The sequence below is a fragment of the Poecilia latipinna genome, unplaced genomic scaffold (assembly GCF_001443285.1).
Source record: "Poecilia latipinna isolate Pla-1442-1.1 unplaced genomic scaffold, P_latipinna-1.0 Scaffold826, whole genome shotgun sequence".
In the NCBI taxonomy this organism is placed as follows: domain Eukaryota; kingdom Metazoa; phylum Chordata; class Actinopteri; order Cyprinodontiformes; family Poeciliidae; genus Poecilia; species Poecilia latipinna.
In genome coordinates this window covers 214,619-231,767 of record NW_015113442.1, presented here as the reverse complement: position 1 = coordinate 231,767, position 17,149 = coordinate 214,619, and the positions used below count along the sequence as shown (strand labels likewise).

The following is a 17,149-nucleotide window of genomic DNA, read 5'->3' as shown; positions in this document are numbered from 1 at the left end:
CTATATATAAAAAAAACTCCCCTCTCACCCTATATATATATATATATATATATATATATATATATATATATATATATATATATATATATATATATATATTCAAAACCTCTTTCCTTTTTTTTCAGTGCAGATTCTATATATGAGAAACTTTTCGAAGGAAAGCAATTCCTCAAAAGCAAACTAGAGGGAGCAGTGTCACAATCTTTGGCTGCAGTTTACTGTGTGAATGAAAATGAAGACATTTATTTGATGTACTTCTCACTTTTTTATCAGTCAGTAAAAACCTGTGGTAAAAGTTTACAGCACAAGATGGGGGTGTTGGACAAAAATACACCAAAATGGCTGAGATCTATTGAATGTGAACACATGAAACTGACCAAAGATCAGATCTTTGCTCAAAAGCATAAGATCATTTCCTGCAGGGAAGAGCAAGTAAACCAGATGTTCTTCAGGCAGTTCAAATATAATTTTGCTTTTGATTCAGAGAAAGTAATTTTTACATGTTCATAAACCAGTTACTCTCATTATATATGAAAAAATATTTTTTTTTTCCTGTCCATTGAGCAGTTTTACCACACAAAAGAAGCAAAGAGATTCCTGTATGTTGTCAGGGTTAAGATTTCATAATAACCAACATCAAAGTTAAGACTTAAATCACTGATTATAAGTAAAACCAGTTGGTAATAAACAAAACTAAGAATTTATTTTACCACGGATCACACTAATGTTTGTCTGCTAATGATTAAATGTGCAAAACTACTGATAACAGGGGGAATGTTTTATAAGGAGGCTGTTTATTAGTCAGATAATTACCTCCTCAGCCTACGATTAAGTTAGACAAAGGCCTGCTAACAACCTACTGATTTGATTCAAGCACGTTGAAGCATTGACACATCCGGCCATCCGACTACAGTTTGAGACTCCTGGTTTAGATGCACAAAGCAAAGCAGACAATGCAAACAAAAATATTTATTCCAACCAAACATGAAAGTTTGATCAGATCTATTTCAGCCAGGAAAGATTCATGATGGCTTCTCTGGTTTCTTCATTTCAGAGGAGGAGGCATCATGATATGCTAATCAACCAATCAAAATGAGACTGAGTGTCACATTAGACACCAAATAAAGAGATTTCAAATGTTTTACGTTTTCTCATTCTGCTACTTTCTTCTTCTCCAGTTACCACCTTTTTGTTGTTGTTTCAAATGTTAACTTTGTTTCCTCTCAGTTCTTTTTAAAGATCTTTCTGAATAAGATCATTCATGTAAGAGAAACTTTGACGTACACTGAGGTATTCAGACAAAACCTGAAAGCTTAACAATGTCAAAGCAACAACAATCAAATGTTTTGGTGATGTCTTCTGACATTCCCTCTACTAGTGGTTTAAAGTTTATTTTAAGTTTAATTCAAGTCACCAAAGCTCAGATATAATTTAACAACATGTGTGTATGCCCTCCTTTATTTGGTGGGTCACTCCAGTTTATGCAATCTGCAAAAGAAAGTGAAATCCCAAGTCTGTGGATTTCACAACACAGGAACTTTTCACCAGTTTGCCTTATGAAAGATGAAGAAACAGAGAGTGAAGATAAAATAAGATCTAGTTACAATCTCTTTATTTTATACAGTTTCTGATTCCTTTTCACTGTTGTAAGTCTTGTTTCTTCACTGACTGTCAATCAAGGCTTTTTAAATCCACTAATAAGCTAAACACACAAACAAAACATATTTCTGAAAACTTTTACATACATATTTTTTTTCAAAATTTCAACCCTGATCCAGCCATGACAATAGTCTTGCTGTGGTAGTGAGTTTACTTTGTCTTGGCCAGTGGGGGTCAGGTCATGTGGTTGGGTTTGCTGTGAATGTGGGCGGGAGTGTTTTCTTTCAATATCTCTTGTGAGCCAATAAGCAAGAGTTCAGCTGACTGAGTTATCATTTACAGACTGCCCTCTGCATCTCCTCTTAGCTACACCCACTTTATTACAGGGAAAAGGGAAGTAGAGTATAAAGAGTAATAAAAAATTATGTGGGGATTTTGTTGGAAGATGTCCTCACTCAAAAAATGCTTGTTTGAAAGACAAAGTTTAACAAAAAGATATAAAATTGCAACATAAGAACAGAAGAAAATCAAATTAAGCTGTAAATATGTCATTACGACACTTTAATACTCTTTCTTCTATCAAAGGTAATAAACGGTCATATGAAGCACAATAACTCAACATAGTCCAGCGAACAATTATAAGTCCTTTACTTTTCATCAAAAATTAGGTAATTTCCATAATTTATTGTAATGAATTTCCGATCTTTAAATCTTTAAGTCTTTATATACTATTATAAAGATGTATTTCTTAAAAGCTCGTTTATCATAGCTTAAATGATGCACATGTAGTTAATATAACACACTTTTATTGTCTTCATCCAGCCTAACAATAAACCGCCCGGTGTCAAACTCATGCTACTGTCCCTTTAAGAGCTCCAGTTCCAGCCCTGCACAACTGTTTCATACAAAAGTGACAAGCCGAGCGTGCCGCCAGCCAATCAGAGGCGAGATCTAACCGCGGGAGATCTGAATTTCGCGGGATCGAGTTTGGCGCTAAAAAGACTCTTCTTCTGTTGTATGGTGAGTGCTGCTGTGCGCTGTACGGACAGTAGGCTTGGATTGGTTCCGATTCAGAGGCAGACTCGCTAATCTGGATCCGAACTCACAGAACCCTGAGAACATTTGTTCCCCTTTTTACTGCTGGATTATTAAATGTGTTTGTTTATTTAGGCAGCCGCTTTTATTGACTGGTAAGGGAACTTTTCTTTAAACTATTCTGCAGAACAAAGGATCATAACATTGAGTGCAATCTAAATATCCAAATAATATAAAAAAAATCACGTTTATTCTGCATGTTTACGTTTCATATTGATCACTCTGTAGGTTAATTGCATTGTTGTTCAGCATTTCATTTCTGTGCTCGGCTCACGACAAGCTTCTCCCTCCGCTGCACCAATCCGGTTAAATTTAGTTTACTCAGGAAAATGATGCGGATGCCGAGAGGCGTCTCTCCAGCACCGGCCCGGCCGGCCGTGGGGCTCTCCTGCGCCCAGCAGAAGATGAAGGTTATGTCCGGCGGCGGAGGGAAGACCGAGCTGTTCTGCAGCGGACTGTCCAGCCCGCCGATGAGCTCGGTACCGGTCGGATACTTCACCCAGATCGGCAACACGACAGCGGCCGAACAAAGAGCCAACAGTCTGTACTCGACCCCCCACGGACCGGACGCGAAGCCCATCAGATCATCCTCCGGGCGCCTGCCGGTACGCACTCGCACTTTCTCCGCGAACACAATGTTTTACTTACAGTTTGATAAGTGCTGCTGTGGGAGGAATAATTCTTAATTTGCATTGGCATCCATGTTTTAAGCTGGGCGCCCTGTTCTGACGCGATAAGCCACAGAGGGGCCTCTATGCTGCTGCGCTGCTGCTGTGCATGAATGTTTGCTCTCTTTCCTGTAAAGATCGGGGACATCTTTCTACCAGTAACCCAGCTGGAGCTGGAGGAGACCAGACGCCTTGCTTGTATTGATGCTTTGGATGAGAAAGAGGAAAGGGGGGGCGGGGGGTTGTTGGTAGGATTTGGGGCCCCTTTTCTTGTGGAAAAAGTAGGATGAGGGCCCCCTCTGTGATGCGCAGACAGTGCAGAGGGGGGTGTCGGAACCCAAAACAGTTTGTGAACACTTGATTTTGGTGATTCTGCCCAGAGACAGCTGCTCCATCTGCTCCAGTCATTAGCCTCCACACAACCTGTAGAACCTGTTCATGCAACTGAAGCTGGTGGAGGTCATAACTGAACAACTGCTGTCCTGGAGGAAGCCATTTTTCTGTTTCCATACTGGGAAACGGCAGAAATGAGATTCCCATGGTATGATTACCTAGAGGTGATATATCACACATTTGCTGTATTTAAATGATCTAAAACAAAAATATCTAACATAATCTTTATTATTTAAAATAGAAAAGCATACCAAGCTACTTAATAGTGTTATCTAAATCAGATTTTTTGTTACTTAGATTCAAATAATAAACCTTTAAATTTAGTAGTGTTGGTAGAGGTGGGCATTGTTTATCAGAATTTTGTTTTATTACATTAAATTTCAGTTATTGATAACAGGAAAAAAAAACCTGACAGCATGACTGGAAATGTTATTTTTAAAATTTTCTCTCATAGCGCCGTGTCTGTTGATGCTCCATGGAGCATTCATAGATATCAGTAAATTCAAAAATATGATTAAATGCAGTTCCTGTGTGCAGGTTAGTGATATAAATCACACTTTTTGAAGCAAGTTGTGTCTTGAAGAAGCCCATTTCAAACAGAAATATTTTTCAGGAGTAATATTTCTATTTGGGCAGCCATGAATGCCGTGTCAGGCAAACACAGACATGCAGTTACCAAAAAATAAGTAGTAAATAACTTTGTTTATTACAACACTACCACAAAAAGTTCATGTCACCTTCCCTCAAGTAATAGGTTTTAATAATTTTGGTGCAAAGGTGTAATTAGTCCTTTTGTTGTTCAATGTTTTATAGAGTAACATTTGACGTAGAATGAGTTGATATTCTCTGGTTGATTATGTAGGGTGTCTGTTAACGTAGAGCCTGATGTTGTCTGCTGACGAAGCTTTCCTCTTCTTTCCAACTATTCTGTTTAAATCAGGGTTACCTCAAACAGTTCTTCCTCTCTGATTGTTTCTTATGACGGGGAAAAAAGTTCCAAAGAGCCACATTTGTCTTTCTTGTAACTGAGGAAAACGTGTTGTATTCATTTTTCAGACAGCTTATCAGCAGTGTGCAGCAAAAGGTAGGGGAAGGAGGAGCGATAAACTGGTGTTCTCTAGGCTGTCATTAAAAGTACAAATCATTTACCCTTACCTGAACTATTATCTATTGATCAGCAACAGGTGGGGGAGGGGACAGTGCATCACTCTACAGTGGAACTTTTATGCCTTGATATAGCTGTCCCATCCCTAATCTGCACATAAAAGCAGTGTGTTAACACATTGAAGGAATATAGGAAAAATATTGATGATAATTATTATAAGATCTGCTTTTGACTGTAAGATTTCGGGCTCCACCAGGGTTAGGGGTTAAAGTTTGGGCAGGCTCTTTAAATCTCATTTAACCCCCCTGCCTCCTCTAATATTCCCTACAAGAGGATTATAAGGATAGTGGGAGACAAACTACCACCTGGCTCATCGTATGCCTGCGTTCCTAGATTTGTGCATCACGGTGCAGAAATTTTACGCCTCCTTCTCTAATCCGATATTAGAACCAGGTCATGTGACAGATATTTTAATCTAAACCAACCCTGGATGTGACGTGTGGACACACAATAATCCACACGCAGCAACTGGGAGACACGGATCTAATGTCTGCACACATTATGTTCCTGAAGTGTTATATGGACTAAGCTTTGTATCACAATATGTTGATGTATTTATTAACAGTAACAATAAAAAGTATTTTAATTTTTTAAAGTTAAAACTTAGAATAAAAGCATTATCAGCCTCTTCACAGCTATAAATTAGAAGTGCAGCTCTGAAGTTAAGCCATATTGCATTCAGTTATGTTTTAAAATGTTAATACAACAACAAAAAAACAAAAAGTTCAAACTACAAAGCTACAAAGCCCTGAATCATATGATCAGTTTATAGGGTTCACAAATATGATCGTATAGAGTTTAATGTTATTATTAAAATATGTCTAATTCTTCTCCTGGTTAAAGGATCTAAATATAGTTTTTTTGTTGTTGTTTAATGGTCTTCTGCACTCTTTAGTAAAGTGAGAAAACACTATTTGTCGAGGGAAAAGCACCTTGGCATGTAGCTCTGGGTGGGGCATGGACCGAAACATGTCTGACTTGTTCAAGGGGGTACGGCCTGACTAATCACCCTGCATGGTGCATTCCTTAAAATGGATGTTAAACGTATTCAAACATAAAACGCCTTAGTTAATTTAGAATATTTTTCAGTTGCAGATTACATATTTTATTGTTGTTCTCAAAGACAGTTTTGTGAGATCGCAGAGTCTCTGATGTTGCAGCTTTTATGGTTGTTGATGATTACAGGAAATGTTGCCTATTGGTGCACGGCTCACTTCCTTTAACTTAACAGAATAACCACTGCTTTTTAAGTTTCAGGGCAGGTGAACCGGATGCTAAAGCAAGGCAAACGTGTCTGCAAAGCAGTCCTGCTGCATGAAGCTGACATAAAGCTTGTTCTTAAGAGCGAGTCGGTTTTTAATCCTTCACCTGTAGCTGCAGAGACCTCAGGTTTGCTTATTAGTCATGTTGACTGGAGTAATTGTGAGCACGTGAGGTTAAACCGGGCGTGTTGACTGTTGATAATGTTGTGACATGCTGTGAATGTGTTACAGTGTTCGGTCCTTTCAGAGTTCAAGGGTGACCTACTGCAGAATTCAGAGTAGGGGGTTTGTTATGGGGACTTGCCTCCCTTGAGCCCCTGTGCTTAACCCCGTACTCAGAGTGATGCCTGGGTGTGACATTTACCTTCCCACTACCTGTATGCTTGCGCTCTTCCGATCATTTGCTTTGTTTTACCACACCCTGAGGCAAGCCCTGGCCCTGGAGCTTTCTGCTCTCTGTAGGGGGAGCTTTGCATTTCAAAGCAGCCTTCTCTCCCTCCCCCCATTAGCAACCCAAATGGGACGACTCATCCTTTACCTGTTAAGAGTAAGTTGACGATAAACAGCAGGATTAATTCCTCTTCCGCTATCCGGCATTTGAGGCTCCACACAGGTAGTAGATATTTCCAGGCTTACTGTAACTCGCCCTGAATTAGTTGGAATCTGAGTCCTGTGCAGCCTGACCAACTGGGTTTGTTGGTTTGAGGCCTTCACTTCACTAGATTAGCTTGGGAATTTCACAACAGCAGCAGGAACTCGGTGCTTGGGTGTTTCTAGAGTAAGGTTATAGCAAATACGTCAGAAGATATATCACTCAACGAGGCGATAACAGAGCCAATAAAACAAGTCAAACAAGTAAGTGCATTTTATTTATATAGCTACTTTCAAGATAAAGTGCCTCGTGGTAAAACAACAGAAAGGAGGCAAAGATAAATATGTCAAGTTATAAGTTAAAGTTGATAAAAAGAAAAATATACTGTAAAATTAGGCAAAGAAAGTGATTTTGAGAGGCTGCTACTGCAAAGGCTCTGTTGCTTTTAGCCTTCATTTAGGAATAGAAAACTGGCTCTGATCAATGTAAGTTTGGATCCTAGTGGTGATATCGGGCCAGAGAACATTGGAAATGTATGAAGGATCATCATGCTGTGGTTTAAAAGTCCAAACCAGAACTAAAGGCACATTTAAAGTGGCTTTCCTGTAAGTCCACATGCAGTATTTTCTGTGAGGTACGATAACCAATACCTCGGTTCTGAGCGGTACGCCACGGGTTGGTGTGGTTCGGTACACCTGTTGGTCTGGTTCCAGTGTAGAAACAGCCTATAGAACTGACCTGTACCGCACCGTTCCAGGACCCGCTTCAGCTGTAGGTCCAAAGGACAATGGTACAGTACGGCTAGGGTGGAGCTGCTGGTGCGTCATCCACTTTTTTTTAAAGTGGATGTCCCTCAGGCTTGGTGCAAGCATGAGGTAAGTAAGCAGTATGTTACATTTGTCGTCACACGAGTGAGATGCTATGGTAGCCATTTGGGCGGTAGAAACACTCCCCTGAATCCGCTGGTGGACCAAACCACACCGACCCATACCGGTCCATATCGACCCATACCGACCCATACCGACCCATACCGGCCCATACCGGCCCATACCGACCCATACCGGCCCATACCGGTCCATACCGACCCATACCGGCCCATACCGGCCTGCTCATTGGAAACGAGGCATGAGGGACTGACCTAACACATTTCCCCCTCATGAAATGTAAAGTGTGTCATAGGGACGAGTCACTAGAAAAATCCCTCATGCAAAAAAGGAGGCTCTAATTTCCCCACCCTTACACACACTCACACACACACACACACACACACACACACACACGCACACTCTCACAGCTGCAGTGTGAAACCGTTGGTCCCTTTCCTACAACCCGTCAGCATGTCTGTCTTTGACTGGAACTGTTGCATTTTTTAAAAACTTGGTGTGGTTGGATTCACACAGAGAGTAACAAGCAGGTTGAGCAGGAGGAAACTAGGAATAGTATCAAACTTACATCAATCTTACATAAAGGTTTTGCTGGTTGCTGCCCTGTTGGGGTTGTTTAGTTTAGTTCTGGCTGGCTGTGTGATTTAGGGATTTGAGGTCACCCTTCAGCGGCGCCTCGGCTGGCCGCCCCACTCCAGATGTCGCCAGGCGACAGGTGGACACGTCAAGGAGCGCGTTCGGACAACGGCGCGTTCTGTTGTCTCATCTCTCACATGAGCACAGCTGCCCACACGTGGTTGAGGACTCACATTCTGTCACATATGAAAAAAGATGTTCTAGTACCGAAATCAGTCACCTGGTGTGTATTGTGGTGACAAAGAGATCTTTGTTGTTGGTAGTTAGGTGGGAGAGTAAACAGTTAGGTGAGGACCCAGACAGATGGAGTAGATTAACTGTTGGTTTCAGGGACTGAGCTGAAATCCCACACCTCACTGGTCCTGTCACTACTGTTTTCTGTGAGGCTGCACAGTGTGACTGGGCCAATGATTACTGATTGACGCACTTCCACATCCACAGTGAAGGTTTATTGGTCTCCTTTATTCTCATTTTAAGGCTGTTGTCGATTTGCACAACAGAAGAATCTTTCAGGAGAGACTCTGTGCCCTTCCACTTTTGTTGTGAGTGGCTCAGAAGTAATACTCCAATAAAGCTGTTTAGTCGAGGTTAAGATTACAAAGTAGAGATGCACCAGGTGATCAGTCAGCGATCCGATTCAAACCGTTTGACTCTGATTAGTGACCAGCGGGTTGAATACAGGAACAGCTGGAAAACATTCAATTTTGATACTTTTACTGAAAATTTCATTACAGGTTTTTCCTACCACTCAACACAAACTCTAGCATCTCAGTCACTAAACTCACAGAGTCTGTGTTGCCAGTAAGGGCAGTTAAAGTTTATCCAATTTGGCAAATTTAGTAGCATGAATTAGGGCTGCACAATATAATGCAATATCACATTGCAACAAACTGGAGTGCAGTAACTGTTGGTTAATTTATTCCAAATGTTATAAACCTGCATTTAATATTTGTCCATCCAAAATGTTTATAACTGTATTTCAGTTGTTCATAACAACAAATATGCCTTAATATGCATTAATACACTGTCTTAACAGTACCACAGAAATAATATATCCAGTCTTCATTATCAGCTTTGCAAACACCAGCCAATAACGTTCAAGTAACATTGTACCAAAGCATGTCAGCTTCCCAAACTGCCTTTCTTTTGAATATTTTAGAGGCAAATTTTCCACATACTTTTATTTTGGAGCCTTTTTATTCACAACGGCTTTACATAGGAAAAAAAAACACAAATTATAAAGGAAAAAAATGAAGGAACTGAAGAAGGAAAAGTACGATCATAAAAAAAACAACAGATGAGATTTATTTGAAAGATGGAAGACAAATTTGTGATGATGGCGAGCTGGTGATGCTTGAAGCAGAGCAATGTAACAAATAGTAGAAAAGGACCAAAAAATAAAAATAAGTTATTAAAACTGAAGTTAGCTTAAACTTAAATTTAACTTATATAAAATTTTAAAAATATAAACATAGTAAGTATTTTTTTAATTGCTGTTAAAGAGCAGTGAGACTATAAATATAATTAAATGTTGGTAAGGCTAAACTGGGAATAAAAAATGTTAATATTTGACATTCATTTCACACAGACTTTGTGGTCGAGGGAACATTAAAGAGCCTAGGGAGTATGAATGAGGTTTAAAAGTCAGCTAGCTGAGCAACAATTATAGTCTTTAGTGCTGATTTGGAAAAGAAAATCTGAATCTGAAGAAATGTTTGATGGGTGCACATCTACTCCAAAGAAACGTGTGATTCTGATTGAAACTAAATGCTTTGGCATGTTTGTGCATCCTGTGTGTGAGCAGAGGGTTTGTGCAGCGTCAGGCTGAGGGACGGGGCTCGGCGAGAGTCTGGGAGGTCAGTGAGGGATTCCAGAGACCTGCTGGCACTTAGGAGGAGCTGGGTCAAGAAGCAGTCACCCCTCCCCAAAGCTTTCTGACCTCCACACAATGGGCCCCACTTCATGCTTGGGAACGTGTGAGGGGAGCACTTTGTTGGTGTTCCTGAGGGCTGTTGGCACATTTACGACTCGTAACAAAACCCTATTTAGTCCCTTTTCTTTGCATTTGTTTCATGGTCTAGATCAGGAGTGGCCAAGTCCAGTCCTCGAGAGCCACCATCCTGCAAGTTTTAGAAGTATCCTTACTCCAACAGACCGGGAAAAGCTCTACAGAGGCCTGATAACGAGCCAGTCATTTGATTCAGGTGTGTTGAAGCAGGGATGCATCTGAAACTTGCAGGATGGTGGCTCTCGAGGACTGGACTTGGCCACCCCTGGTCTAGATCTACTCATTACATTGTAATAACCCAAATAGACGTATTTAAACGTTTAGGACGGGGCATTTTTGTCCGGAGACGACTTTTCCAGAGTTTTGTTCTTTTAAATTTTATTTTCTAACGTGCACAAAATCTTTTCTGTGCAGGCGAAAAGGAAGCTGGACCTGGAGGACCCTCTTTACCTGCCAGAGTTTCGCACGCCTAAAGGGAAATGCAGCGTCGCAGCAGGACTACCAAGCCCACGAAGTGAGTCAGTCTCATGGAGCAAATCAGGACAGAGCGCTGCTTACATCAGCAGTAGGTTCATCTAGACTTGTTCAGTTCATTGGACCATTTTTTGTATAATTTTTGGATTGAATAATGTCTTATTCTTCTTACTGGCTTGTGTTTTAAGCAGATCAAAGCGGGAAAGTTTCACTCGCATGCAGAATTAATCACTAACCAAACTTCCTGTCTGTGTGCAAACCAGACTGCAGAATGAGCCTCATGTAGCACCTTATTGCTCCATATTGACTAAATCAGCAATCAGTTAAATTGAAAATGAACTGATAATCACATGATGGACAAGTTTGAAGTTAGGAGAAGTTTGAATGATCTGGTGAAAATGTCATATTTGGTTTCCTAAATGGTAATGATTTTATATGAATTCCTTAAGCTCCAAAGTCTCCAGGCGAGCGGACGCGGTACGACACTTCGTTGGGCCTGCTGACCAAGAAGTTTGTGGGACTGATCGCAGAATCTGCTGATGGAGTTCTGGACCTTAACTGGGCCACTGAGGTTCTGGAGGTCCAGAAGCGGCGGATCTATGACATCACCAACGTCCTGGAAGGCGTGCAGCTCATCCGAAAGAAGTCCAAAAACAACATCCAGTGGCTGTGAGTGTGAATGCAGAGCTGAAAAGTACACTGCAGCTAAAATGTGTGTTTTTTTTGTAGTTGTGGAAATGTGTCATTAACATCCAGTCGTCCAAAAGTCTTCAGGCAACTTGAACTTTTCAACATTTTGTCACATCACAATTTTGTGACGTGACAAAAGTTTGTGGCTGCAATGGGGGAAAACTACTTTACTTACTTATTCTGTAAAATAAGTGAAACCTAAATGCATGTCGACATTAACTGGCCTGATGTTACTGTAAGTGATGTTGCACCATTGATTCTTGCACAAGTGGAACTTCAGGCTGGCTCAGAGATTTTCTGTTGAAACCAAAGTTTCTGTTTCTCATTGTGAAACATCAACTAAAATGGATGCCAGGAAAAATAATTTACAGTACCAGCAGTTTTACATGAGAGCAGAACAAAAACTTCAGCTGAATTCAAGCTGTTTTTAGAAGTAATGTAATTTAATCACAGTAAGTAAACTTTCTTTACATGTCACCTTTTTGCATGTCAGAAACCACAAAGTGCTTTACGAAACATAAGAAGCACAAAAAAACAAAAGAAGGGATAAAACACTTTGATCCTGTTTGACTTTTCAGTCTGTTAGGATGTGTTAAAGTAGACCAGCCTGTTTATGTTCCTGTTTTTTACGTGTGTGTTTTTCAGGATGGGGAACGTTTTTGAAGGCGGCGCTGCTGGAGGAGAAAAGGCCTTTGCTCTGAGGAGAGAGCTGGGGGATCTGGAGAGAGCGGAGCGGTCTCTGGATGACCTGATTCAGTCCAGCACCACTCAGCTCAAACAGCTCACAGAGTTCAAAGACAGCCAGAGATATCCTTTCCACAAAGCTCCATCATGTTTATCATATGTGTCCAGTCACATGCACACACTCACCTTTTATTGCTGCTGTTGCCCTTGACGCACCGCTGCACTCTGGGATACGTGACGTACCAGGACATCCGCTCCATCGGCAGCCTCCGAGACCAGACGGTGATCGCAGTCAAAGCTCCGGCTGAGACCAAGCTGGAGGTGCCAGACACTGCCGGGGTGAGACCGAATATGAGAGTCTAACCACCTCCGTCCTGCGTGTGCACGTTGGTGTAAATGTAACATGTTGATTGTTGTTTCCTTTGTCTCCGTGCAGCAGGGCTCTTTACAGATCTATTTAAAGAGCAGGAATGGGCCTATAGAGGTGTACCTGTGTCCTGAGGAAGGGCTTGAAGATGCCAGCCCTGTTAAGAGCGCAGTCACCCCTAAGAAGGAAGACCTGAAGAAACCGGTGACGACCACTGGAACGCAGCAGAGCCAGGCTGTCAAAGACGAGCCTGTTGAAGGTGGGTCAGGGTGCTGGCATCATTTCTGCTCCTCTTGAACTTTGATAATGACGTAATGACCATTTTCAGACAAAATATTAACATAATTCTGGCTCATTCAGACAGATGTAGACAGCTTTATGTGTCACTATTCACATCTTTCAAACATCAAAACAAATGTATGGGCCTGATTCTCTTTGTAACGTTTTGATTTGCCAGCATTTTTAAACATGAAAATGATTTACTCTGCCAGAAAATGTGGTCACTCTTCTGTCTGTCATTCAAAGCATCCAGACCAACTCAGACGTGATTAATCAGACAGAAACTCAACCTTCTCAGTCTTCAGACTTAAACCCTGCAGAAAACTGGATGACAGAAAAAGGGTCTAGAATTCTGGACAATCCAGAGAGATTATGCTAAGATTGGTTCTGTCGGAATAATCAATTAGTTAATTAATTAATGGCATGATAAATTGAAATGAGCTCAAAAATGTCCAGTCTGATGGTTAATATTGTTTGTTGAAAGGTAATTTTGTTTGCAGAGACTTCAAAATCCATTTTATGATTTCAGCTGTGTGTGATTAGTTTTATATATTTGTATTTATTTCCTTTTTATGTATTGTTGTTGGTTGTTGTGTTTTTATTTTGAATATTTAAAATGTCTTCTAGTTCCAGTGTGGAGTGCTCTATGCTGTTATTATTATTATTATTATTATTATTATTATTATTATTATTATTATTATTATTATTATTATTATTATTAGTTTAAAATGGTTTCAAAATGACATTATTGTTTATCTCAATAATTTCTGGGACAATTTATTGTCCGGTAAACTTTATTGTGACAGGCCCAGCAATGGTCCCAACCTTCAGATGCTATAGAACCAAAGTAGGAACTGTTTGGTTCTGTTACCAAAATGTGTCAACTGGCAACAGTCATTTCCCCAAATGTCTTTAAATCAAAGGGTGGATGTTTATTTTTTCCCCAGTATAAAATTTTGCTAGTAGAGTAAAATGAGGATTTATTTTAATTTTTTTTTTTACCAGTGCATTCTGAATCTGTAGTTGTATTTCCGTTATTATGCAAAACTTTGTCAATATTTTAATGTCGAACACAAAAAATTTTGCAATTGGCATGTTTTCATTATAAAAGAAATGCAACTAAAATCACATGTGAATAAGTTTGTTCACCCAATACGTCATTAAAAAAGCTACGCCATCATTCTCCAACTACTTCCTGTCGTCGTTTTCATGGTTTGCCCCAATGGCAGCGTCCGGTTGGTGATCATGTGACTTGTGGTGCATTTCTGTCGCAGTTTTGTGAAGTTAAATCAATTTTGACACGGCCCAAAAACCCCCACCTCATTCTAGAAGCAGAACTTTTTTTTTTTTTATGTGTTTTTCCATTAAGCAAATTTATTGTCAAATGTCGAATTGCTCCATTATATGGTCATTGGAAACGTAGCTTGTGACATCTGCAGCTGCCATAGTTTCATATAGAAATCAGGGTTTATCACTTATTTCATCTGCAGGTTTTCAGTAAAGTTCCTTTGTTCTGAGACTAATCACGTTTGCTTCCTGCGTTTTATCTCCGTTTTCCTCGCAGTGAGCATATCCACTTCATCTCCAGCTTCAGCTCCCTCCTCAGCCGCTGCCTCTGCTCCCTCTCTTCTCGACGTGGAGGGGCTGCTGGGTTTGCCTCCCAGTCTGCTCCAGATCACAGAGGACCAGCTGCCCGGACCCTCCTTCACCACAGACCCCAGCACTCCCTTCGTCAGCTTCTCTCCACCTTTAGACCAGAGCGACTACCTCTGGAGCCTGGAGGACAGCGAAGGGGTGTCAGATTTCTTCGACACCTACGATCTTGGAGATTTACTGAAGAGCTGATTTAATGATTTAAAAAAAAAAATGTGTGAAATATTTAAAGGAATGCCAGATTGGGGAAAATTATATTACACTATGGAGCCATTGCTTGTTTTTATGTCTTTAGAGCCATTGTTGGTTTTACAGTCAAAACCATTTGGACTAATTGTGGCGTGACTGAGCGGGGATGAAGTCAGAGTTGTAAAATACAGGGATGTCTGTGGGTTTGTAGGAACATTTCCAGGTTGTGCTGAGGAGATTAGAAACTATCAGATCAAAAGAGGAGCAGCTTTTGGTGCATACCATTTCATGTGGAGAAAATGTGATGCATGTTCATTGTGACCAACTCAGGGTTTTCTTTTTCTCCAAAGCCTACAAGGATTTGACCTGTAGGGGGCAGTCTTGTGTTATGTCAGCTTTAAATCTGGTTCAGCTTTGCAGGATTTAATCACTGGATAAAAGTAAGCTGTAGCTGCACGGGGTTCTGATTCAGGTGTTTTAAAAAAAAAAAAAAAAAACTTTTCACCTGTATCACAAAAAGCTGTGATGAAGTCCAGCCTCTGTCTCAGTTCTTATAAAGATGTCTGTGAAATTTGTGCAGAGACATTGGACCCACTGTATCTGATTTTAAAGGTGCTCATGTTGTTTCTGTCCCATCAGCTTCACTTTTCCCTGTTTGACATTTAGTATTGGGTTCTGAATTTGTCCGGCGCCAAACGGTGTCTACTGTTTGATGATGGAAATGATGGGCCCTGCTGAGAAGCAATCACTGACTCTCTGGTTTGGCAGCTTTGATTCTAATCTGGTACCTTCCCTGTTAATCTGACTCTGACTGCAGATGTTATAAAATATTTCTGTATTTAGTAGTTAAAGACCATTATTGTATTTCCAAGGAAATAATCTGAAATCAATTAAAAATAGCACCTGTGTTACAGGTGAGGAGGGATTGGGGGATCATTATTATTATTATTATGATTATTATTATTATTGTAAGTGTTCTAGAGATTTGAATATTTGATTTTTTTGCTGAAGTTTGTTATTTTTTGGCTTTCCCTCTATACTGCAGAGATAAGCTACCTGTCCTGTCCTAACAAAACTTGAAAATTGTGCTTGTGTGTTTGGCAGATTGGTAAATGGGTGTCATGGTGTGTTTGCGTGTGAGTTTTTAGTAAATAGAATAGAGGATATAATTTGAAGATTTGTAGAATTCATTTTTTCCCAATGAGCATTATTTTTTTTATTTTTTTTTATTTTTTGTATTTGTACATAAATCTACTTGTATTTATACTATGTTTTCAGGATTTTTTTGACTGTTTTATAAGACATGCAGCACTTATTTTTTTTTATATTGTGTGTTCTGTTTTGGAGTTGTTGAATAAATACTTTGTTTACAGCTGAGTGAGTTTATTTCAACAAAATTGCCTTTAAAACACCTTAAAATTAGGTTATCTTGTGTTTTAAAATTAGAGGTTCATCCCAATAAATTTAAAAATAAATTTATTTCAACTGATTTTTTGGGAAAGCTGAGTTCAGCTTTTCTATCCCCGCCCTAGACTGATAGACAGTAACACCTTTAGAATTGAAATACTATTAAAACCAAATATTTCTAACAACATAAAGTTGGCTGTAAGATCTCAAAAAGTTATACTGTGATATAAGGAATTTAGAAAACAGATGAGATACAGTCTGGGAAAGTGTTGAGGATTTCATTTGACCTCCATTAGATCTCACCCAATGATGGAATGATGTGTTTTCACCACTTAATCGTTGTATTTATTTAGATTTAAAACACTTGACTTTGAAATTTTATCTCATTAAATTGATTTAAATCGAAAGATGTAACTTAACATGATTATCAACTTGTTGATTTTTCAAAAAAAAATAAAAAATCTAACAAACTACTTAAAAATCAGATAAAGCAGCATATGTGCCTTATGCCATGTGGACAAAAATCTGATGTATCTGAATGAAACGCAGTGTTTACTGTGACCAGAAAAGGAAATATTTCCATTTTGCAGATAGTGGCGCTGTTTTGCCAGTAGAGGGCAGTATTGTAGTGTAGTTACAGGATTCAGCTGTCCATCCACTGTCTCCTATTGGCTGCTCCTGTCAGAGCTCATCTGAAGCTGTGATCAGTTCCTTAAGCTTCAGTCTCTCTCACAAACTAAATGTTCATGTTTGTTTGAAAAATTATTAACTTTATCTTTATCAATAATTGCAAATAACCAGAAAGAACTTTAACCAGAAAGTACAGATTCTCAGCTTATGTTATCAAAGTCTAATCAGCTGTCATGTTGCCAAAATGTTTGTATCCAGTGAGTTTGATAGAATTACTTTTCAAAACATAAAGAAGGATCCAGAAGTATTTTTGGTGTTGAAACGGTGAGACTTTGGCCACTGATGATGCTGACCTAATGAAAAGTGACATGTCCAACTGAGACACAATAACCTGACAAGAAGGGCGACAATGAAGCAGAATGCTTTATAAACACACCCAGACATGTTGACATCATTGCCTCTGAGCTGGTTGCT

General features: G+C 39.7%; 1 protein-coding gene across 4 annotated transcripts; it reads left to right on the top strand.

The window, feature by feature from the left end:
• The first annotated feature begins 2,416 nt into the window (after positions 1-2,416).
• Positions 2,417-16,010, top strand: e2f2 (E2F transcription factor 2). 4 transcript variants are annotated; one of them, XM_015047436.1, is made up of 8 exons: positions 2,420-2,789; positions 3,011-3,299; positions 10,717-10,867; positions 11,226-11,445; positions 12,112-12,273; positions 12,375-12,489; positions 12,587-12,776; positions 14,361-16,010. In XM_015047436.1, the coding sequence occupies exons 2-8, from the start codon at positions 3,024-3,026 to the stop codon at positions 14,639-14,641; spliced, it is 1,395 nt and encodes a 464-aa protein (XP_014902922.1). In that variant the 5' UTR covers positions 2,420-2,789; positions 3,011-3,023; the 3' UTR covers positions 14,642-16,010. The 4 variants fall into 4 exon arrangements, with proteins under 4 accessions (XP_014902923.1, XP_014902922.1, XP_014902925.1 ...); XM_015047437.1 differs by having other exon boundaries at positions 2,417-3,299; positions 12,590-12,776; XM_015047439.1 differs by having other exon boundaries at positions 2,423-3,299; positions 10,717-10,816; positions 12,590-12,776.
• The last annotated feature ends 1,139 nt before the right edge of the window (positions 16,011-17,149 follow it).